This window comes from Xiphophorus maculatus, chromosome 15, assembly GCF_002775205.1.
Source record: "Xiphophorus maculatus strain JP 163 A chromosome 15, X_maculatus-5.0-male, whole genome shotgun sequence".
In the NCBI taxonomy this organism is placed as follows: Eukaryota; Metazoa; Chordata; class Actinopteri; order Cyprinodontiformes; family Poeciliidae; genus Xiphophorus; species Xiphophorus maculatus.
The window spans coordinates 22,956,596-22,980,318 of NC_036457.1; the positions used below are offsets into that span (position 1 = coordinate 22,956,596).

The 23,723-nt window shown below is 43.1% G+C and overlaps 1 protein-coding gene across 2 annotated transcripts; it reads right to left on the reverse strand.

Moving 5' to 3' along the window:
* Nucleotides 1–551: 551 nt before the first annotated feature.
* On the reverse strand, nt 552–21,424 carry LOC102223850. Of its 2 annotated transcripts, XM_023347390.1 has the most exons (23): nt 20,755–21,424; nt 20,444–20,530; nt 20,150–20,270; nt 19,950–20,052; nt 15,771–15,884; nt 15,580–15,696; nt 14,865–15,025; nt 13,444–13,590; nt 13,245–13,347; nt 12,576–12,701; nt 12,298–12,480; nt 11,884–12,122; nt 9,991–10,827; nt 9,198–9,294; nt 8,981–9,088; nt 7,630–8,712; nt 6,165–6,287; nt 5,686–5,814; nt 4,753–4,945; nt 4,471–4,595; nt 4,055–4,245; nt 1,997–2,130; nt 552–1,874 (listed from the first exon to the last, which is right to left on the reverse strand). In XM_023347390.1, the coding sequence occupies exons 1-23, from the start codon at nt 20,768–20,770 to the stop codon at nt 1,642–1,644; spliced, it is 4,770 nt and encodes a 1,589-aa protein (XP_023203158.1). In that variant the 5' UTR covers nt 20,771–21,424; the 3' UTR covers nt 552–1,641. The 2 variants fall into 2 exon arrangements, with proteins under 2 accessions (XP_023203158.1, XP_023203159.1); XM_023347391.1 differs by lacking the exons at nt 15,771–15,884; nt 19,950–20,052; nt 20,150–20,270; nt 20,444–20,530; nt 20,755–21,424 and having other exon boundaries at nt 14,828–15,025; nt 15,580–15,667.
* Nucleotides 21,425–23,723: the final 2,299 nt, after the last annotated feature.

Sequence of the window (23,723 nt, forward strand, 5' to 3'; positions counted from 1 at the left end):
AACACAGCTGCAGGTCCAGATGGTGTCAGCCAGAGTCCTGAAGGCCAGAGCAGCTCTGTGGGATTCTGCAACATCTCTTCAACCTCCGCTTGATCCAAGAGAAGGTTCTGTTGCTGTGGAAAATATCTTGCCTGGTTCCAGTACCAAAGAAAATTCACCCATCAGTCATCAATGACTATAGACCTGACATACCACATCATGAATTCAAAATTAATCCCAAAGAAAAAATTTATGTTGTAGCTCATTAAATCAGATTCTTTAAAGAGAAGATGGTGTTGGCAGGAAAGGTCTTTTGTAGCAGACGGTGTTACAGCAAATCTGAAAAAGCCTCTGACTGAGGACACTTTTCTCAAGAAGAGGATGGTCAGGAAAAAAGGTCCATGAGAGAGAAAAAAGAAAGATGGTAACCCAAAACAAAGGGCCTTGATTTTTCTTTACAAATCTTTTACAATACTGAACTCCATAAAACATGAATGCACTTTAATAATTAAATTAAGGATTTGCTTAATTGTGTATTAATCTAGTCATAATAAAAGGGATCAAACAGAGAATATGAATAAAGTATTTATTTAAAAAAGCGACAAACAAGACTGGGGTGACAAATTGCTCAACTTAGTTCAGTTTGCTACAGTATATCTATTAGTTGTCAAGTAGCTATAAAACAGACTAAATAGTTTCACAGGTTCCTTTAAAACAGCTCACAGTATGACTGAGTACTACTGCTGGAACAGTAGGCAACATGGAAAAGCCAAACCTATAAAGACAGTTTACATAAACACTCAAACATGCAGAAACTCATGCAAAACGACATGTCAAAATTATTTCATGGGCAGCACAAGAACAAATCCAGAAGCTCACCGCGCCCCAAAAAAGCAAACGGATGAAAGTATTTAGTATCAAGACACAGCTTAAACTAAAGAAAAGAAATACTTTTGGTTTGGCTAACTAACCATCCTGCAGCATTTTATACAGTATAACCGCTCAAACACCTGCCCCTCATTACAAACCAGCTGTAATAGAGTCATCTCCGCTTCATTTCTCCAACTAACACGTCACTCACTGGGATCTACTGTTTTCATCTGGAACATATAGGATGAGCATCAGTGTACATTTCAACACATTTTCACCAGACAGCTGGAACATTTCTAGACTGCAAGCTGAAGCAAAAGGCAGTTCTGCAATCTTCCCCCAATCTTACACACTAAATATTTCATCGACTTTAAATGATCGTTTTAATAAAACTGCTAGGAGTCAGAATCCTGAGGTTTTCCTCATTAATGAGAGTTTTGCCAGAGTCAGTGGCCAGCTTCAGTTCCTCAACCATAAACAGTCAATCAACTACGTTCTAACGACACAACTGAAAAATATAAGACAGACATAAAAAAAACAAAACATTTACTTATGGCCATCATGGTAAATAACTAAGCATAAAGCACACAGCAGCTCTATAAAAAAACAAACACTACACACACACAAGCTGGCATCAAGTATAAACTTATAGCTCAGAATTCACAACGATGGCCAAAGTCAAAATGACAGACACATAAAAATATATACTTAAAATGACTCCTAATGGCTCACGGCAGGTTCATTTTCTATTTCATCTAAAAGTCATTTATGAAGTGCAATATTCCGTTGGTCTCAGAAACACTTTCTGAAGACAATCTGTGGCCCGTATTCCTCATACTCTCCCCGGCTGATCCATGCAGAGTTGAAGGTGGACAGGTTGGCCAGAACCGCACCGCCACTCCACACCAGGAAGCGTCTGTCTTTGGGGCTGGCGACGCAGACGTTCACCCTCATGTCTGCCGGCACCAGGTTCTTCACCTCAGCCTGGAGGCGCTCAGGCAAGCCTGGCAGCAGAGTATTCCCACCTGCAATCACACCCAAAACTGGTCAGATTTACAGAAACGTTTATGAAATTATAAAAAATAAAAAAAACCTGCAGTATAAGGAGTTCATTTTACAGTGAAACTAAGAAAAGGAAAATTGATACCTGAAAGAATAATGTTGCCCAGGAAGCTGCGCCGCAGGTCAATGTCTGACCTGAGGATTGACTTAAAGATGCTCTCATGCATCCCAGGATGATCCCGTCCAACCATCTCAGGATGAAACAGAATCTCAGCTGCCCTGGATGGACAGAGAAATTGGCTCAATCACCACATTGTTCTGCATGGAATTCTTTAAGCTTGTTAGGAAAGTCGAAGAACACATGGATACATCAGCCTGACGTTGAAGGTTGGGAATATGTCACAGAGTGAAACCAGTCAGAGACCATCAATTTTATCTGAACAGAATTCAAGAGATTTGACTGAACTGTTGGATATTTTTCTACAGAATAGCTGACCAGTCGCCTCGAACCAATCATAAACTCTCTCCGCGCAACGCCCCCAACTCCATCTGCAGGTGGACCGCCAACTTCCTGACAGATATAAGGCAGTATGTGTGGCTGGGGCAGAACATCTTAGAGACTCGGACCATGAGCATTGGTTCCCCTCATTACCTCTGCTTTCCATCTGCTGCACCTCCAGCCACCTGTCTGTGAAACTGATCAAATCAGCAGTTTCTCAGACTAATCACAGACAGAGATGAGTCTGCCTACAGGATGGAGGCGGATTGGCTGGTGGCTTGGTGAAGCTCAACACCCAGCAGACAGTGGAAGTAATTGTGGACTTTAGGAAAGTCACAGACCCAACATCCCCTCTTGTCCTCTGGGACCGTTCCATCTCCATTGTGGACTCATTCCGCTTCCATCACCAGGACCTCAACGGGAGCCGATCATCAGCTCCTCATCATGAAGGCCCAGCACAGGATGTTCTTCCTACAGCAGCTGAGGAAACTCAAACTGCCAGCTGAGCTGATGGTGCAGTTTTATGCAGGAATCATAGTCCATCTTCACCACCGCTATCACTGTATGGTACACAACCAGGGACAGACAGACCACAATGCAATGTGCGCTGCTGAGAAGGTGATTGTCATGCAGGTTGGACTGTGACTGACCCTTATCCTGGACACAGCCTGGTTAACCTTCTCTCCTCAGGCAGGACACTACAGTCCATCTGGACCAGAACTTCCCACCACAACAGTTTTTCCCCTCAGCCACTAGACTGATGAACAACAGTTAAATGACTGGAATAACACAGCCACTTCATCCACATGCTGCTCTGCACATGCATAAATATTTTTCTTTATATTCATATAGTTTATTTGTTTTTGCATAATTCCATCAAAACTACTTCCTAATTCAATGATTCTGATAAACAGGTAATATGAAAACTCAGCTAGAGCTACACCTGGAACAAAGACATCTGCTACATTTAGTCTGTTCATACAGATTAACAGGTCTATGTACAGACTGGCACCAAGAAGGCCGTTAGAGAAGCAGCTAGAACCAACTGTTCAGCTTTAAGAAAGGTGTCCCTGGTCTCTAAAAGCCAGTAACTGGAGATTATCGGAGTCACTACATATACAGTCAGTCTTCAGGCAGCACACAGTCCAAGAACAGAGATTTGTTCTTCTACCTGAAGCCATGAGAAAAACAAAGCTCTCTCTAGACAAGACATGTCATACATCACAAGAACTCAAGTGCAGAAAGTGGTGTGCTACAGTGGGCGAGAACTATAAAGACTTCCCATTCCTGAAAACACAAAAAGGTTCTGCCTGGAACAGACATCAAGAACCATCATTGTACTTCTGTTCTTACAGGAGAGAGAGCAACTCTTATGTGTATATTGTGACAAAAGCTAAAACTTTCCTCAAGAACCTTCAGTTCCCAGTTTGCCTACTAAAAAAAAAAAAAAAAAAAAAAAAAAAAACAGGTCTGCACCAACCCTCTGAACAAAACTTACTGAATTGGATGCTTCATTCAGGAAGTCCCACAAAATTATAAAATGGTGCTGAAGGCAGTGACTGGCATAAAGAGCTTGGTTTGATCCTCAAGTTCCACCATCAGTTCCAGATTGCTGGTAGCTATACAGGCGACCTGATCAGTTTCTTTAGTAGCTCTTGTTCAGAAACTTCCCTCTCCAAATGTCGGTCACTGGTACATCGTTACCTGAATCTTTCGGTGCCCATGGTAACAATCTGGCCATCCGGCATGGTGTACTGCACTTCTCTGCAGGACGAACTCCCCGGGTTCAGCTCAGCATCATAATTTAATGCAACACAGCAGCACTTCTCCTTCATCTCCCTCACAATCTCATCTTCTGCTGTTGTGCGCATGCAGACGCCCTGTTCCTGCAGGAGCTTTAGGCAGAAAAGAGGAGAAGACTGAAGGCTGCACAACAAGGCCATGATGAAGACCTTGGCTCATGAAACCAATAAAGCACCGGACAAAAGTTACTGAGTAAATCTAGACCTGAAGCAGACTGATCCAGAGGGCCTCGTACTGAAGTGGACATTTAATGTGTTTATCAAAATAATTTAACAGAACTGGTCACCTTTAAGAGCACCAAGCAAAGTGTTGCAAACCTTTTTAAGCTGCATTGTGACATCCAGACCAGCCAAAGGGAAGCGCTGGACTGCATGAGGCAAACTGTAGCCCTCAAACACAGGAACACTGTGGCTCACGCCTTGTCCAGAGTCAAACACCACACCTAGAAACGGGTCATCAGGCCCAATGCATTAGCAACAAAACTAGGCAACTTAGAATGTGAAACATTTAGGTTTTAGGAAAAAGTAAAAAAAAAAAAGAGGTAGGAAGAAGTCTGTCTGAAGAAGGTGTGCAGACAAGCGACTGGCTGCAGGACCTACCAGTGGTTCTCCCTGCTGCATACAGTGCAAGAACTGCCTGCATGGCCACATACGCCAACGGAACACCAAAGTTCTCAAACATGATCTCCACCATGCGCTGCCGGTTCTCCAGAGGGTTCATGGCTGCTTCGGTCAACAGAACAGGATGTTCCTCAGGGTCCACACACAGCTGCTGGAATGTGTACTGCCAGATCTAAAAGGAATGGAAAAGCCTGAAGGACTGGGCTGTGCGAGTTCTACAACACGACAAGAGCTTTGGGTGTCAAGAAAACTCATTTGAAATGTACCTAATTCAGGACAGCACATTACACAATGTTCCAGGTTGAAAACAGTGTTTTGAACATAGGCTTTCTAGCCACAGGTTAGTTTCCAAACCCAGTCGTTGATTGGACTTTATAATCTAATACTTCCCCATTAAGAACCAAGGAGCCATTGTTCATATTGTCAAACTACAATATGGTGATCATTTCAGTTTTACGACCACAGAAAAAAAATTCTGGATACCATAAAACTTTCTGAACTGTAGAACAGTGAGGCGTGTTAACCATTCCTAAACTCCCAGCAGCAGAAAGCAGCTCATCCCACCTTCAGGCAAGAACTGCTGCAGACATTTCTACTCTGGTTCTGCAGGTCTGCTGATAGCATCAGGACACACTAAGCACACAGCAGAAAGCCCAGAGCTGGCCTGCAGTGCCCTGCTACCAGGCTATAATGAACAGCAGAGTTCTGTAGGAAGAAGCTGCTGCCAAATGTAGCACAGCGACTTTAGGCTTCACACAGCCCAGGAACATTGAGGCAAATGCTAACTTAATAGAAAAACATTACATCAAACAAACGTAACCTGAGGAAATATGAATAGCATATTCATTCTCAGAGTCTCTCACTCCGAGTCAGTAGGTCACCATCATGGGCAAGCTTTCTACATTTTCTTACTTTTTCCATCTCTTCCCAGTTGCAAATGATCCCATTCTTAATGGGGTGATTCAAAGTCAGAACCCCCCTCATGTGTTGAGCATCATGGCCAATGTAGAGCTCTTTCTCCACAGGCCCACTCATTATCTCCTGCAAAGACAAATGTATCATTGTAGACAGAGATTCAAATAAAATTTTCAGCCAAAGAAACTGAAAATCATTTCTGTTTCACCCTTGCTTTTAAATCCATAACTCCTGTGAAAAGTGAGGAACCCAGCTGAAGGTTCTGATGAGGAGCGGGTTCTAATATTCTTTATGGTGAGCCACATTCTGCTCTGCAGACAAACACTCTGCTTTAGTCTAAACCTAAATCTCATCCAGTTACCCCCATTAGGGCTATGATCCATCTCCTCTGAACAGTCGGAGGACTTTAGAATTATTCCAGATCTCTATAAAAGATTAATCAATTGAAAATTTCCAAACGGACCTACCCATCTCACCTCATATTTTGGAACTCCAGTTATTGTTGGGAATGTAACGTATGGCAGGTCTTGATTCGCAAATCCTGCTTTCATCAAACCAGATCCCATATCCAGGACGACAGGGACATTGAAATCTGTAATCTACAACCAGGAGAAGAAAAAAAAGAAAGAAAGTTGGAGGTCAGAAATCGGTCAGTTTTCTTCTGGTTCATGTTGGTTCCAATGTAATGATTTAAAAACAGCCAAGGATTTAAAGACTGCTTCATGTCTGCAGTATCTACAGGTACATATAAAATAAAAATTTTGTAATAAAAAAAAGTCAAGATTAAAAGCTCATGCTAATCAGCTACTTGACTCAAAACACATGCATAAGGTTCCCAACCCTTTATGAAATGTACCGTTTATCACTTTGGGTCAGTAGGTCATCATCATGGGGAAAACTGCTGACTGGACAAATCTCCAGCACCCCTCACACAAAAAGTCACTTCTGAAGAAATTGCTTGTTCACAGAGTTCTGAACAACCAGACGTCTCCTACACACAGGCTTCAAGTACTACATGCACCGAGTCAATCCACTCCTGATCCAGAGACAAAACACACATCTTCCCTGGGGCAAGAAGAAGAGGAACTAGACTGGTGAGCAATGGTCCAGGCCTGTTTTCAGATAAAAGTTAATTCTGCATTTCAAATGGAAATTAAGCTCCCAAAGTCTGGAGGAAGAGTGGAGAGGCACAGAATCCATGCTGCTTTAAGTCCAGTGACGTTTCCACAGTCAGTGACAGTTTGGGGCGCCAAGATATCTGCTGGTTCTGGTCTGCTGGGTTTTTTAAAGTCCGAGTCAATGCAGCCGTCTACAAGAATCTAGAGCTGCGTTTCCTAACCCTGGTCCTCCAGGCACACTGCCCTGCATGTTTTAGGCTTTTCCTTGTTTCGGTCCAGGTGATTTCAATCGACAGGCGTTTGCTGACTTGGAATCATCTGAATCAGGTGTATTAAAGCAGGGAAACAGTGTGCCTGCATGTTTTAGACCAGGGTTAGGAAGCACGTCATACTTCCCTCTGCTGACCAGCAGTATGGAGATGTTGGTTTTACTTTCTAGAGAATGTCAAGAGGAAACTGAGAGGCCCCAGGCCCAGCAAGGCAGCTGCTGGGCTCAGCAGAAACACCGACCACCTCCATCCCACAGCGCAAAAGGAGCCCAACAAACTACTGAGTCCATAGAAATTAACACACTTTACAAAACACCAACATTTATCTTCATAACAGAGGATAAGATCAATGAAAAAAAATGATATTTTAATTTTCTGGGCCACTGAGTTTTGGGTCGTCATCTGCAGGTTGCAACATGTTGTATCTGTACCAGTAAGCAGCAGAGCCAACAGCGTTTATAACCCTCTGTACTAAAACCAAACTCACTCCTTATGTGTTTTAGGAGCTTGTACTAAACCAACTAAATTATGCATAAAAACATGAAGTGGAGTACCTGGATAATGTCATCCTCCCTAAACTGGGTCTGAACCCTCTGTGTCACATGGTCGGATATCCTCACAGAGTCAGATCTCAGAACGCCATCAGGATGGTTTTCTTCTTCTTCTCCTCCTGGGTCAAACTCCAGTGGCTGAATGGGAGCCATCTGGAGGACTGGCTGCAGGTCTACTTCTGCTTGCTGCTCATCTTTCCCAGCAGGCACCATGGAGGGATCTGCTTTCTCTGCATTAGTCACTTCGGAAACAGTCTCCTCATTTCCATGGACTAAATGGTTATTGTTGTTGTGTTCTTTAACATTGGGATAGAGAAAATCCTTCCTGCAATCTGTAGCCACCCTACTGGGTGCCTCAGGCTTTAAATGGAGTTGGGCTGGAGCTGGGCCAGGCACCTTTTCATGTTCAGCTGGGCGACCATTCACAGGAAGTGAAGCAGTTTCTGGCTCCGAAACAGGAAGTGGGAGGAGTTTTCCTCCTGGATTAAACTCTCCATCATGTGGCATCAGTTCAGAGGTCAATCGCTTTTCATTCAGCTCTTTCCCATGTACAATCAGAGGTTGGACATCCACAGAAGATTCCTTCAAATCACAAGAACTAGAAACTCTACTAGTGTGACCAATGTTAAGACCCTCAGACAGCGGTGGGTTCTCTCCAACAGCACCGTCTGCAGCGCTGGAACCCGTCTCTGACAGGAGCTCAGCGTCCTCTCCAGACTCGTCCGATACACAGCATCTCCCCGACTCTGGAGCCATGTCCTCATGACCAGGTGCTTCATTTAAGGTCTTCTCAATCTCCCCTTCTCTTTTTCCCAGTTGCAACCAGAAAGCTTCCCTGTTTGTGTGAAGGCCTGGTGGATGTGGCGAGGTGGAAGCTGCACCCTCCGATGGCTGCTGGCCTGTGCCGAACTTCAGCTCCTGGACTTTGAGCAGGAGCTGATCCGGGACATGACCATGCCTCATCTCACCCAGCAGGTCCAGCCTGCCGGTCAGCTGTTCGTCTGAACAGGCGTCGCTGTCCGTCATAGAGTCGGTCTGACTGAGCTGCTGCCAGCCACCATCAATGTCCGCCAGATCAGTGGAGCCCTGGAAATATGCAACATTAGAAAAACAGTCTGATAACTTACATAAACATAAATGGTTTAGTGGTGTGGTTACAGCAGCATTAAAAAGCATGCTGACCAATCAGCTCTGAGTTGAAGCAGTTACAGTGAAACAAGGAGCCGAGTTCTCATGGATCAAAGATGCTAAAAACACAAAGCATGTTGCTTATTTCAGAAATGGATGGAATATTATTTTCAGTTATGATGGAGTTTTACTTCAGAGTAAAGTCGAACATGTGCTCTGTAAAGACCTGGTGCAGCTGCTGGTTACTGCCCCACTGTGGCCACAGATCCTGCCCCTCTCCGTCTCGCAGCAGAGCGTCCAGCTCGGCTTCCTGAGCCAAAACATTCTCCTCCTCCTACAAAACAGAGACCTGTGATGCTCATCTGAGCTCCTGTTAGGCTGGGAACCAACCCAGAGCAGAGTGTGGTGGTTCAGCACCCTGGAGCTTCAACTGGATCACTGACCTCCAGGATCCCTCCAGCCTGGTTTAATATTCTCTCCACTTCTCTCAGATTCTCTTGCTCCTTCACCTCCCAGTCGGCTAATGACAGATCAGTCATGCTGAAAACAGAACAAAACATCACTTCGCAGATAAACTGCAACCATGTTGAGATCCATATCTGAAGAGAAAAGGTGATTAAAACAACACTGATCTATAGAGTTCAGTGTGTGGTCTGTCTGACATCTCTCTCGGTCTCACACACACTTAGGGTTGATCTGAGAGCAGACTGCAGCTCTCTCACCAGGTCACCCTCTGGATTTGAACCTCTCTCTCCTAACAGGAACAACCTTTGCTGATCTATTAGTCTACTGTAGGGGGCAACAAAGTTCAGATGTCTACAATGCAAATGTGACCAGCTGGAATTGAAGGGTTTCCCTCCAGTGTATTAGAAGCCTGGCAATCCACCAGGCTTTACTTGTGCCCCCACCAGACTAAGCATTGCTTATTTATTCGAGTCTTTTTAGAATGTTTGCATTTTTTTAAGACTTTCTAGTTGGTGTTCAGGTATTCATTTTAAAATCTTTCAACATAATTATCGAGGGATATTTTCAAATTTTCTGTCAACTTTAAACATTTAACTCAAAAACATGATGAACCGCTGGATGAATGACTCCCTTAGTGCCCAACCGCTGGACTTAGCAGGTTTTGGGGGGAAACCTTGAATGGGAATTTTGCTCAAATCCAGCCACTATAAAAAAGTACTGCTGTACATCAAAGCTGAGGTGGCTGCATGTCCACATGGTCCAGAACATTACCTGTCTGCTCCTGGTCTTTCCTCCTGCAGGTCGTAGGAGTCCCAGAGGAGGTTGGGGGCCTCCGTGTCTCTCCCGTCAGTGATGGTGCTGGACAGAACGTTACTGATGGGGCTGAGTTCAAGATCATCTTCACAAGAATGCTGCAGAGTCATGCAGCTCAGCGCCTCCGTGTGTGTGAGGCATTGTGAAGACCCTCCCTTCTGTCGCCCCACTCCGCTGCACTCAGGGCTCAGCTTCTTCTGGGGAGTGGGCTTTGGGGTAATGGTGACTGTGTATGAATTTTCCAAATCATCCACTGGCAAGCTAAGCCAGGGATTGGTGGGGGGGGCAGCGGAGCGCTTCACCATGATCTCCAAGTTCAGGGATTCTGCTTGTACTTTAGGGATAATCTGGATGCTAGTGCTAGAGAAGTTTGCTGGGAGGGCAGAGCCAAGCTTTCTGCCGACCTCACTTCCTGGAGCACTGAAGCTACCCCCCTCCTGCATGCTGGGCTGTCCTGAGGCAGCCATCGTAGGATCCGAGATCCTAGTTAATTTTTGGAAATTCTCCACTTCATCTTTTCCTCCTGGAGCCTCCACCTGGGCGATCCGATCCGCCGCCGCCAGCCTGACAGCAGCAGCCGAGAGCAACGCGGCAGGATGACTCCCTGCTTCCAAGCCGCTTCCACAGACTGCATGGTCCTCCTCAGACATCCCTTTGTCTTCATCCGAATGATTTAGACAAAGTTCAGAGTTCCGATTTTCATGTAGCATCTCATATTGCCACTGGAGGGCGAGCTGAAGCTGCTCCACTGACACTGGTCCAGAGGACATCAGGAGCGTCCTCAGAATCATGCACCTGACGTTTGAAAGAGAGAAACAGCTGAGGTCTGGTCCAGGAAAACAACTAAACTCATCTGAGCTGTTGGCGAGAAACAGAACGCCGTTTCTCACACTGACATTTGCTGAAGTCACAGTGACTTCAGCAAATACAGCTGACAGCAAATTCAGCTGTATTATTTGTGATACCTGAACATAAGTGTTCAGGTATCACAAGCTCTGACAGAAGCAGCAGCAATAAAGGCCCTTCAGACTCCTGACATTTGCAGATGACACCACTATGTTACCCTCAGTTGTTATCAAAGTTACTAATCAGGTTATAATGCGATTCAGTTAAGAAAATAAATAAAACTTTTAAAAAAAATGGACTTTGAACTTGAGCTTCATATTTGATCCGTTTCTTTAAAAACTCCTGCTCTTCCTGAAACTCCGCCCTCAGGAAGTCATCCCAACATGGCTCCTCTATTAACCCTTTAACATTTCTACCAATGTTGCTCTGAGAAGCAGCTCCTGTAGCTCAGCAGATCCACCGTTCCGCCAGGTGTTTGCCAATTGCTGCTGCTAGTCTGAAGGAGCTGAGTGAGGAGAGGACGAGATTTGTTTCAACAACCTGAACTTAAAGATGTCAATAAACCTGAATTATTATATTGCGTTTGTGACAGAAGTTTGAAGCCCAAATAAAAAGACAATGCATTTTCAGTGGGTCAACAAACATGCAGCTTTTGTGGAGAGTTTAATACTACAACTAACTGATGCAGTGGTCCCGTGGATTTTTAGAGCAGTGTTTCCTTTGTGGAACAGTGTTGGAACTGATAAACTGCCAATAATTTTACTTATTCTATTTGAAGTCATTTAAGCAATACATTGTAGGTTTTGAGTCAAATCCTTTGTGTACATCACCCATCCCAGCTGCCATCAAGGATTTGGGTGGGAAAACGAGGAACAGCTGCTACACATGGAACTAGCTTTCATTTACCACAGCACACATTTGCATTATGGTGGACCATCATGCTGCTTTAAAGAAAATAAAGAGTCAAAACACTGACCAACACTCCTAGTGTAATGTGACGTTTACCTCTGGGAAAGGCGTCTGCTCGCCTGTTGCACCTCATTATCTGGGATGGAAGTGGACAGACGGGACAGGTGAAGCAGCTCCTCCATTTCTGGAGGAGGATTCTTCCTCAGGAACGTGGAAAGTCTTTGCCTCCATGCAGGGATTGTCCTCAAACTGTTGCTCTGTTGCTCTTCATAAACTCCTGAGAGGAGCTCTGGGAGGAAGCGGTCACTGAGGACCAGCCTGTACCACCTGTCGGCCTAAATCACAACAATTCATTCATTATAAGATGAGAACAAACATGTTTCATGATCTATACCTCATGACTCAACAGTAGCAGATACCCAGACAACTGTTTAGTCCAAGAGGATGTGAATACTGTAAATCACACACACACACTTTATAACCCCATGTCTTTGCATGATGGCAACTTGCCTTGTTGTAGTAGTGATGGTAGCTGGACACAGCCCTGAGGGTCTGGAGGACAACCTGGACAGCAGAGTGAAGGTTTTCCTTCTGCCTCTCCAGCTCCAGAGCCCAGCTCTCCTCATGCCACGACTTCACCGGAGAGATCTCCTCTAACGTGTGGATCACATCTTCAGCACAGCGAATCAGAGCCTGGGAGGGGAGAGGGAATAACCTCACAACATCATGATCCTCAGACACACAGAACCACTACTGCTGGGGCAGCAGGAAGTGACAGAGCTCTGTACCATAGCCGGAGTAGAAATGGACGTTTCAAATTCAGACAGCAGCAAAGCTGCCGTTGTAGAATCCTTCACCATCTCCATTCTGTACGGCTGAAGCTTCTCTTGAAGAGATTCCATCTTCACAATAATCTGTAAACACATTTACCATGGTTACCATCATCCTGTGCAGCAGAGAATAATGTCACACTGAGAAAAGAAAATCTCCTTAGAAGCCAGAATTAGTCATCATGCTTGCAGAAAATGTAAATATTGGTGTTCTTGAACATTTCATCCTGAGTTCAGTTTTTTTATCAGCACCACATGAGGTCTGCTGCAAATCACAGTCTGGTCCTTCATAGAGACAGATGGCAGAGCTGTTGACTTAAACCACTGATGAGTTAAAGGCCATTAACACAAACGTCCTGATGAGAAACATGCTTCATTTCAAACAGATTTTCAAATTCAAAGATATAATATTCACTTAGCCCTTAATCACATCATAATAGTGATGAAGAGCAGTCGTTTTCCCCAAAATGAGCTGCAGCAACCAAAAGCGATGCTGCTGTTGGACGTCTACTCCTCTTCCCAGAAACTGCCTCTGCTTTTAGAGCCCTCATGAACCTTTACCACCGCAGGCCACCAACGCTCATTTCTGAAAGCAAAGCCAGCAGACTGCTAAACAAGCAGACTCACCTGCAGAGCGCTGTTGCTCAGCTGCAACACCTGCAGCTGCAGATGGGCCTTAGCAAAGGCCTGCTGCCACAGCAGCTCCACTTTCTCCACAGCTGCAGTGATTCTGAAAAAAAAAAAAAAAAAGAAATCATAGAAGCAGTCATCCATCTGGAGAACTATGAACAGTTCAATCTGTGGAAACAACTCTGAACTAGTGTACCTGCTGTGGTTCTGCAGCATGTCAAAGGCTGTCTGGGTGAAGAAGGGGGTGCCAGCCATGGCCTGGTAGCATGGCTCTCTGTCAGGGTGGCGCAGCTTCTCACACACAGCCTCACAATGCTTCTGTAGCTCGTCCAAGCCCAGCTCCCTGCGCACACACACACACAGCAGCTCAGTTAGTAAACGCTGCTCCGGAGGAGTGACTGAAGTCAGATTCCAAACATTGTGAGCCAATACTAAAATGACATCGAGTGTTTGATCTGTGAAACATCACTGCAGCCCTCTAGTGGCTATAACTTTGAAGCCAGTATGCTTTAAAAAAAAAAAAAAGTTCAGCTTAACATTGGTCATAGATTGATTCTTGGTTAGAACCATCATAGCTATTGGCAACATTTTCAATACTTTGATTTTTTTTGTTGTTGAAATCAGTAAATGATGACCACATATTTAAAGACTAGGTGTTTGCATTGTCCATTGGAAAGTGTCTCAGACACTCCCATTCTCCCCACCATTTGGACTTTAGGTACAAAAGGTTTCAGAGACATTTTTATCCACCTGCAGAAGTAAACCTGACCCCTCCTCTGTCCCCAGCTCCCATTGGCTAGTCACCAACAACAAGTTAGTTTTTGGCAGATGCTGAAGATCTTCAGTGGGATATAAATGTCCTAGACTATTAGTAGGCTGTCAGTCTGCATGGTGTGAGTTCAGCAGATGTAGAGAAACTTTGAGAGCCTCCAGAAGCAAATATTTTAAAATCATTTATAGTATCCTGCCAGTATTAGTATCACTTAGGTTGATGTACGGGTGTCATTCTTTAAAACATTTTCACAAAAACCAGGATAAATCCTTTCAGATTTTTCCTTGTCGACATCAATACAGAGCAAAGTAGCTTCAGCTCACAGGAGACCAAAACGATTCCAAAGACTTCAGCCTGGATAAAGATGAACCAGAGGAGTCAGGATCTGTATGAGTTTTTTAACTTTACGTTTTTGTGGAAACTGGTTGGTAATTTATTCTGGTGTGGGAGTAAGCTTCCTTGAGATTTGGACAACTCTGCAACAATTTAGTTAAACCCTGAAGGTTTTAACTAACCCTTTTCTGTAACAATTCCTTCCTGTAACACAAAGTTATGGTAAAGAATTGTGATGTAATTTTCCAACTTTGGGAGAAGAAAAAAGTCTCAGTTGGACTGTCATGTCCTGCTGTCATAAAACTAAGTCAATATGGTTGACTTCCCCCCCTGAATTGAAGACAGATGACACCAAAATTACATTTTTTTCAGCAGGAAAAAGTGCATTTGACTCATCTTGTTTAAGAAAAAAAAATCCTAACAAATTTAGTTTCATTGTTTAAAGAAGATGATCCAGATAATGTCAAAGTGTCACCTTTCTGTCACCTGACAGTATAAGGAGAGGGCCTGACCTCCTAAGCTGCAGGAACTTTGCTTCATTTGTGCTGCAGAAGTGTTGGAGCTGGCTGAGGCTGGAGGGCAGCGGCAGCCTGGACAGAGCCTGTAGCGTGGAGATGCACGACGGCAAACGCTGCACCACTGACAGGAACTCCTGAACGAAGCCATCAATCTCCTGCAGGGACCAGCAGAGGATCACGTCACCATGGCTGGAAAAATCACAGATGCATACTAAAAAAAAAAAGTTTGTACCACAACACTGTTCTTCATACTTCTAAGCTTACAAGTCAAAACCTGATTGACAGAAATTATTGGTTTACGTGTAGCCAATCAGCCACCTCTGATTTATTCAGCGCAATAAGCAGCCTGAATGCAGGCCTGAGGCCAGTTCCTTTCACTGGTTAATGAACAGTCTCTGAACAAGCTTCACCATGGTAACCAACAGTTCACACACTGACCCATCAAGACAATATATGCACCAATAAAAACCTTGAAGTTAAACACAGGATGAACTGATTCAAGAACAATTCTGGAAGACTTCAAGGGGTATGAATACTTTTGCAAGCCACTGTATAGGTTTTTCTATTGTTATGCAATTATTGTGGAACATTGATGTGAAAAGCCAGTAAGACAAAATGATTAGGTACTCCAAGTTTCACTAGCTCTACTGAGAGGCATTGGAAGAGTTCTCCTGTCACTGGCTTCGTTCTTTCAGCGGTTCATCATTACCTTCATAAAGCTAACCCAGCTACTGTGGCAGTACAGAAAGTAACCCCCCAGAGAGGCTGGCAGCTGGCTCCGGTCGATGGAGTTCCACAGCTCTGGAATTTCTTTCAGGAGGATATTCTGACAAAGACAGAGCCGTGTTAGATATCAAAACTAAAAGCAGCTCTTCCCTCAGTAGGATGCGCTGTACATACCCTGAAAGACGCTTCGCAGGACTTTGACCCGACCAGGAGCTTTAGCAAGAGCTTTGCTGCATCCTTCCTTTTGGGCTGAATGATGTAAACACTGTGGACGGTTCGCTTGTGTTCCTTGGAAAAGGAAGGTTCATAAATTAGAAGTATTTTTTAGAATTTACGTCACTGAACCATTAAATTCAAACCTTGTGTTTCAGACATCAGATTTTGCTTCCATGACAGTAGACAAGTCGCTGAGAAAGTTGAATCAAGGTTTAACAAAATGATATAGTTTCATTTTGTTTTACTACCAGGTTGATTTTGCCCAGACTTCTTACCTTCCTGTCAGTAACAACTAGAGCTGGACATGCACTGCACAATATTTTTAGTAGTTTCAGATTCATGTCAAACTGTACACCTCCATAGCAGGGTTCAATAATTCACAGACTACGACCAACAGAATGGGTAGTCTGTCCAAAATGGACCAGTACAGGAACTTGGGGAAATGAAAATTGGAATAAATCATTTTCTAGCCTAAGTTTTATATCAAATCATTTTGATTGCCAAATGTAACACTACAAACAATGTCAAAAGCCAAAGGCTGCCATTAGGCCTGAAATGTATTCAAAGTAGCTTTTCATTTATGGAAAAATATTTGCACCTCCCACTTAATCATACTCATTTCAAGTAATTCCACCGAGGTATTTTGATGATAACCAAGCATGTGATCCTTCAACCCCCAACCACAAAAATTCCATAATGGACTACTGTAGACATGATCCACCCAGAGTAAAGCAGCTCAAACTGTTGAATTAATTACTGAATGTCAGGCTGCAAGAAAATCCACACCAGTAAAGCAGTCCAAGTCGTTGAAGTCACTGTGCAAAAAACAATGTTCATTCATAACTGAGGTACAGGAAACTGCTCCATAACAAAGCTGTTTTACAACAGCAGAGCCTCCTAATAGGACAGAATGCACTCTGCTTGAATACTATGTAGCTTTTAGGACAAAGTCAATTTTATAACAGATTTCACAGAATGTTCTTTAGAGTACAATGAAATAGGAACAGTGGCATAACTGACATTTAAAAGCAAAAAATTTTTAAAAGGAAATACAGCCTGCTTAATATTAAAATATTTCTCAAGCAAAAGTCAGACTGTTGTGTTTCCGGTTTTGTGATTGCTGAGACGTGGTCTGACCAACCAACGCACAAGTTCCTCAGACTAAACTGGACAACTGAATCTAAATGGACATATTTGTCCGATTTGCTTTCAGGCACAATATTCAAGCCTTTTCGAGTTTAAATAAAGGAAATTGTCAGCCATTTCTTAATGTCTGACAAACTTCCCAGGAGGTTTAACAATTTATGTACTTCTGAAAGACAGACGTCAGCGTTCTGTGTCGTTTGAGAATTGTCATCTGTAGATTAGCGGCGGAAGGCAGAGGAAGTGAACGAAGTTGTTCAGTCCATTTTGACCACGGTTCCAAATATTAAGCAATAAAGTCGGATCAAGGGGAATGTTTAAGACGTTTTAGTGCTGGCAAAGAAGTTGTGTCCTTACTCCACATTAAGGTTACTTACAGCACACACAATTTCAGGTAAGCTTCATCAAGTTGCCACATTACAAACATCAGGGCCAAACATTGGATAAAAATAGAGCTGGACAATATGGCCAGAAAACTCATCACGATATACGCATTTCATGTCAGGTGATAGATAATTATTGATGTTGGTAATTATTGATTTTGTTTAAAATATCTGAATACAGCCAAACTGTTTGCATGACCCGTTTTAATCACGGTTTTCATTCCACACCATTATTTTATTTTTAAGCAGTTATGAGGCACGGTGGCAAAACCTGAAACTTACTCAGGTTTTTAAGCGAGTTTCAGTTGGTGAGTGAATTGGTTGACGCCACACATCTTGCTTAGCTCACCAAGAAAGGCTGAGCAGCTAAAGCATCTCCCAGAATGCTGTGCAGTTCTGGATAGAGAATATTTTAACAGAACTGTGCTGATGTGTTGGGATACTACGGACTTTGGCCAAACCTGATTTTCTTAGAGTTTTAGTATGTTCAGAAATACTTGTATTTTGTTCACAGATTACAATATAATAAACATCTGTTCTGTGTGTTCTTAAAACTAAAAGCCTTAAAACTAAAGTGAGAATAAATAAAATCATTTGCCTAAACATCATTGATGAGTCATAAATATAAGAAAAAAAAATTTCCAGTATGGCGGCAGAGTGAATAATCACCCTCTGTCTACGTAGGTTCTCTACATAAGCAGTCGACCGTTTTTCTTGGTTGTATGCTTTAAGAAAAACAATCAGCAGTTGTTTCTCTGCTGATTGTTTTGTTGTAACAAAACAGAAGTCGTTTTGTTACTGAAACAACTTTTATTGTTTCAGTAACAACAAAAGTTACTGAAAATTTCGTTGTTTCAGGAACTGTTTTCAGTTACTGAAACAAAAGTGATCTTATGAATAAAGAAAGGTAAAGTTATAATTCAAACACAGTAGCAATCAACTAAGCAACATCCTCCCCATTTTCTCGATCTATATTTCTATTTTGTTCTGACTCATGTTCTGGTCTAGACCTATATACTGTAGGTTTCATCTAATAGTCTTCACATTAGAAACCATCCCCTTAGCACAATAACAGTTCCTTTAGCAGCTTACTATGTGAAGCTGTTGCTTACAGCAGGGCTTTGAATGAATACGCCTTTTTTAAAGCAGGAGCAGTTCAGATAGAGGCTCAGAGGCCTGAAGATGCCACATGATGCTAATCATGTGAATTGAACAAAAAAAACAATCTTTATCCTAAAACCATTCCCCAGTCTCACAAGTTTCGTAGCACTGAGCAACGCAATAATGTCATCTCTGAATGCAAATACCTTTACTGACAGACCGCTAAAATCATATAGATAGTTAGGAAGACCTTGGGTGCAGAAAACACAACGCAAGCTTTAAACCTGCAGTAAACTGAGAAGAGCCTCTCTACTGTCCCAGAACAATGAAATATATTCATGGGCTTCATGAGATTTAAACCTTAAACCTGTTGCACATTACATAAAACGAGAATAAGTGATTACAGTCAAATGTTGGGCATCAAGTCCTACAATAACTATAACATGATGTACCAACTGGATTGCGTCTTAAAGTAGGATGAAAAGGTCTCATCAGGGAGACTTCCAGAGGAACGCTGCAGCATCGCCAGCAGGCATGTTAGAAAGGCCCCGGAAACCTAAGAGCATTTACAAGCAGGAGACAGGCTGGGTGATGAGACTAGAACATGAAAGATTAGAATGGGTTAGCGATTTGCCAGAGCAGGGATATTGTGGTTAGTTTAATGCAGAACATTGTTACATTGATGATCTAGTGATGCAGAGACAGTTTTCTCTTCCCTCATCATGTAGCAGCAGAGCTTGTCACCGAGTTCAGAAAGCAGACTAGATCTGGGAGACACTGCATGACTTTCACAAGCAAAGATCTTTATAACTCTAGGTCACACACTCTACCCTGCACCGTAAATCAAGTCCATTTTTAAAACATTTTTACCTCAAAAGGCCCTCAACTTATTTAAATCAAGGACTTAGTATAACTATACAAGATTTAAAAGAAAAAGTTAAATACACTTAATTTGATTAAAGTCAACTTTGGAATTAATTTTACACCCAAAAACTCACTGGACTTCATTTAATTGGGTGTTTTTAAAAACCATGAGCAAAGGAAAGATATTTTGACTCACTTTTTTCCTGTTAAATACAACATTACACTTTACAGAACGCTGCCTGGAACAAGATCTGGCAACAAATTGTCTCGTTTGCCAACATCGTATAAATGTCTACATGAAGTTTCACTGACTAAACCCCAACTGTACTGTACTGACATTTTTGCTGTTATTGTTCATTCCTAAAGCATGATCCCTCAGATCTGCTCTTAAAATAAAGTTCTAATGTCTTCACATTTATGGGCATCTTGAAATGAAACAACCTCTGAAAACACAAGTGTCGACACTAGGCATGTCTACAGAGTCAATCTGAGAGCTTAAAGAGAAATACTGAGATGATCATCTGTAGATTAAGAGCATGGGAAAAAAATTAAGAGGTTGAACATTTACTAAAGGAATATATTGTGCAGAGAAGCATGTTCCGACACCAGTGGAGACCCAGACAGGATCCACACCGACAACACGTACCTCCAGGAGGAGCAGAGTCTCTGTGATGAACCTGGTGGTTGGTGGTGATGCCTGCCTCAGATCAGCAACCACAGACACCAGACTCCGTTTCTCCTGCTTCTTACTGCAGACAAAAAACAGGAAGCCGTTATTCCACCATGACTGCTCAGTCCGCACAATCAATCCCAAGGTCATCATGCTTTAGTCTGAACACAACATACGTGAGCAAAGCATGGAAGTAATGGATGAAGTCCACAACTTCTGCTTTGCCGAGTTCCAAAAGCCTGTCCTGACCATCTGCTGGGAATATGATGAGAGGGCAGCCATGCTGGTCAAACACACCTGAACAGAGCAGAGAACCAGCAAAGAGTTGACACTGGTACATCTGTCACTGTAGGTTTTACTTCAACTCAGTCTACCCAAACACCTGCAGAATCAGCTTATATAAACCATATTCTGATTACTTTATGTAAACAGCAAAGTAAAGAAAAAAAAACTATGAAAAGCAGAAATACCAGGGAGCCAGACAGCTCCAGAACCCAGCACACCGTCTGAGGGCAGCAGCGGAGAGGAGCCGCGGTCCTGCACCGGCGTCTGGATGCCTGCAAAGTTTGGCGCAAAGTTAGGATTTCTACTGGAAACACGCCCGACCCGACTTTCCAGTCGTTCCTGTTCCATGAGCAGCAGAGAAACCGACGCAGCACATTCCACAGACTGCAAACAACTCCCGACCGGAGGGGGGGAGACAATCCACGACGAAGCTGTGGACCGTGTCAGGGCCTCGGTGTGTCCGGACACAAAGCACCTGTCTGCCAGGCGTCCGTACCTGCGTGGCGGCTCATGTTCAACTCCTCAACCGCTGAAGTTTTCCTTCATCTGCAGGCTTCTGTTTCTGGGCTGAACCACAACCTGTTGCTTCAGGGAACCGAGACCACACACAGGTCCTGTCCTCCACCGGTCACGGCCAGTTGGGGCGGGTCTGAACGCTTCTTTCCGCCATCTTCCAACCGAGCACCGATGTCTGGCTAACACCGCTTAGTGCGAGATGCTCCAATGTTTTATAGACCGGAGAGGGAGGAGAGAAGTCTCAGAGGGGCGGGCCAAGATGCAGACCCGGCCCCCGGCCTGGACCCGGACCGGACCCGGACCGGACCCGGACCATGCAGGGCTGGAATCGGGACTCAGTCAGGAGAGCTGAGGTGTAAAACTGACCCGCGGAGGAATCAACGGGTCACGGAAAAGTCAAATCAATAGTCATTACACAATGACCGTTGAAATGCAACATTTTATAAGAAAATCTCACCCAAAAGAAAAAAAAATCTTGATTCAAAACTTTTGTATCACAAAATCTAACTTGTCCAGTCTACACCTGCTGCTCTGCAACACACTAAACCTTGTTTCTAATTGAAGATGGTTTTAGTCTGGTCTGTCTCCTTTAACTGCTTTCTTCAGCTGAGATTACTCAGTCACTGGCTTCTGTCTGCTCATTGTGTATGTGTGTGTGTGTGTGTGTGTGTGTGTGTGTGTGTGTGTGTGTGTGTGTGTGTGTGTGTGTGTGTGTGTGTGTGTGTGTGTGTGTGTGTGTGTGACCTTTGTGTTTCTGGACTGGTGATCTGCCCACTGTGTTCCCTGCTTCTCACCCAACAGCCGCTATATTCTCACCCAGGTGTGCTAAGCTTAAACCTGCACCTGAATGAATAAAATTCTTTCTTTGTGAGGGTAAAATATAAATTCTGGAATTATCTAGTCAGACTCTAGAGCAGGGGTGGGCAATCCTGGTCCTCGAGGGCCGGTGTCCTGCAGTTCTTGGATGTCTCCCTGGTCCAACACACTTGAATCCAACAGCTGAATCACCTCCCAAGTGCAGTCAAGTTCTCCAGAGTCCTGCTAATGACCTCATTATTTGACTCAGGTGTGTTGAAGTAGAGACACATCTAATAGTTGCAGGAGACCGACCCTCGAGACCTGGAGTTGCCCACCCCTGCTCTAGAACCAAGTTCTGCAGATACTGTGCAGGGTCACCTGGATGGAGGGCCAAAATTGACATAATTAAAACATAATTAAAAATAAAACCAGAAATGTATACAACTGAAAATGACATTAATAATAATAATATCCTTCTTCTAAATTATATCTGGAGAACCTTAGTAAAGTATATTAGTAAATATTATCGAGTCAAGATGCTCAGAACTCTTACCAATGAAGACTGAATTCTGATTTCAAATCAAGCAGAACTTCAACAAATTATCTGCACACATATCCAGCAGGGTTACATTTTGTGTTAAAAAAAAGATTGTGGTTTAATTTTTTGGATCACAAACTCTCAGAATATTAAAAAGGTTGATCTCACTTAATTGTTCATCACTGGATTAAATGTGTTTCTGGTCTGAATCCTCTCAGCAGCCTATCATGTTTGACTGATGTGACAATAAATCGTTTATTCCATTAATCTGGTCTGGTCCTTAACTTAACTTCATACATTCATAATTTGACATAAATGCAGTAAGTTTGATTCCACATCAATGCTCTGAAAATCACCAACTCTGCTCTAACATTCCTGATAGGCCAGATTTAATTGAATCTTTTTGTGGAAACAAAACAGAAAGAGAAATAGAGTGTGATGTTGCTTTCATTGATACTGAGGATTGAAAAGGAACTCCAAAAATGTGTGTGAACATCGTTATGCTTTCACATAAACAGAACCAGTGTTCTGTTATGTTTTAAGGTTACCTTCTTAGGAACCTTAGAGTAAAATGAGAAAACATGACATGTGCTAGTGGTTCTAAACGAATCATAATATCGCTGATGACATGTTAACAATCAACTCAGATATCTTGCTCATCCAGTTTTGGTATCGCATTCATCTATCACCTCACTTTCTCATTAAATTTTAAATCTTATGCTTGTCTTTGCACGTTGGATATAATTTTTGAATGATTGACAGAACATTCAACCCCTCATGTGTTTAAATGAGTTTTAATTGGTTACATTTTCTACTGCATTTTAGAAACATTTTGCTCATATATACTTTTCTAATCCTTTACTACAGGTGTCAAACTCCAGTCCTCAAGGGCCGCAGTCCTGCAACTTTTAGATGTGCCTCTGCTGCACCACACCTGAGTAGAATAATTAGGTCATTAAAGCTCTGGAGAACTGATCTACACAAGGAGGAGGAAATTAAACCATTTCATTCCAGTGTTTTGTACCTGTGGCACATCCTGTGCAGGACAGCAGCCCCTGAGGACTGGAGTTTGAGACCCCTGCTTTAGACCAAAATGTAGACATTTTTAAAGATTATCAGTTTCAATGTTTTGTTGCAGAGCTGCTGTTACTGGTGAGACCCACAAAAAGATGTTCAGTTCTTTCACGGTTTGCCAAACAAATTCTACAACACCAGCCTGCGCATGAATAAACCTGGGCAAAGGTGCCATGACTCCTCCTTCCCTCTCCCCATTTTTCATATCTGTCAAACATAACATTAGTGATGATTTGTTAGTCACATTTTTTGTTTGTGGTGCCACGATATTAATGATGTTAATACAAGTGTATGAAGCAGCACAAAGGAGAATGTATGCAGCACTGATAGCATGGACGTTTTGACAACAGTTTAATTACATAAAGGAAATATGGAGGTCAGCTTCAAGCTGAACTAGCTGCTTGTTGTGGCTGTGGGATGAGGGTTGATTTGCAGCAGGAGTTACACATGAAGAAATTGGGGTGGTGTGGAGAAACAAGGATAGAGACAGTATATGGAGTAAGGCGAGAGCGGGAAGAAAATATCTAGATTAGGTTTTG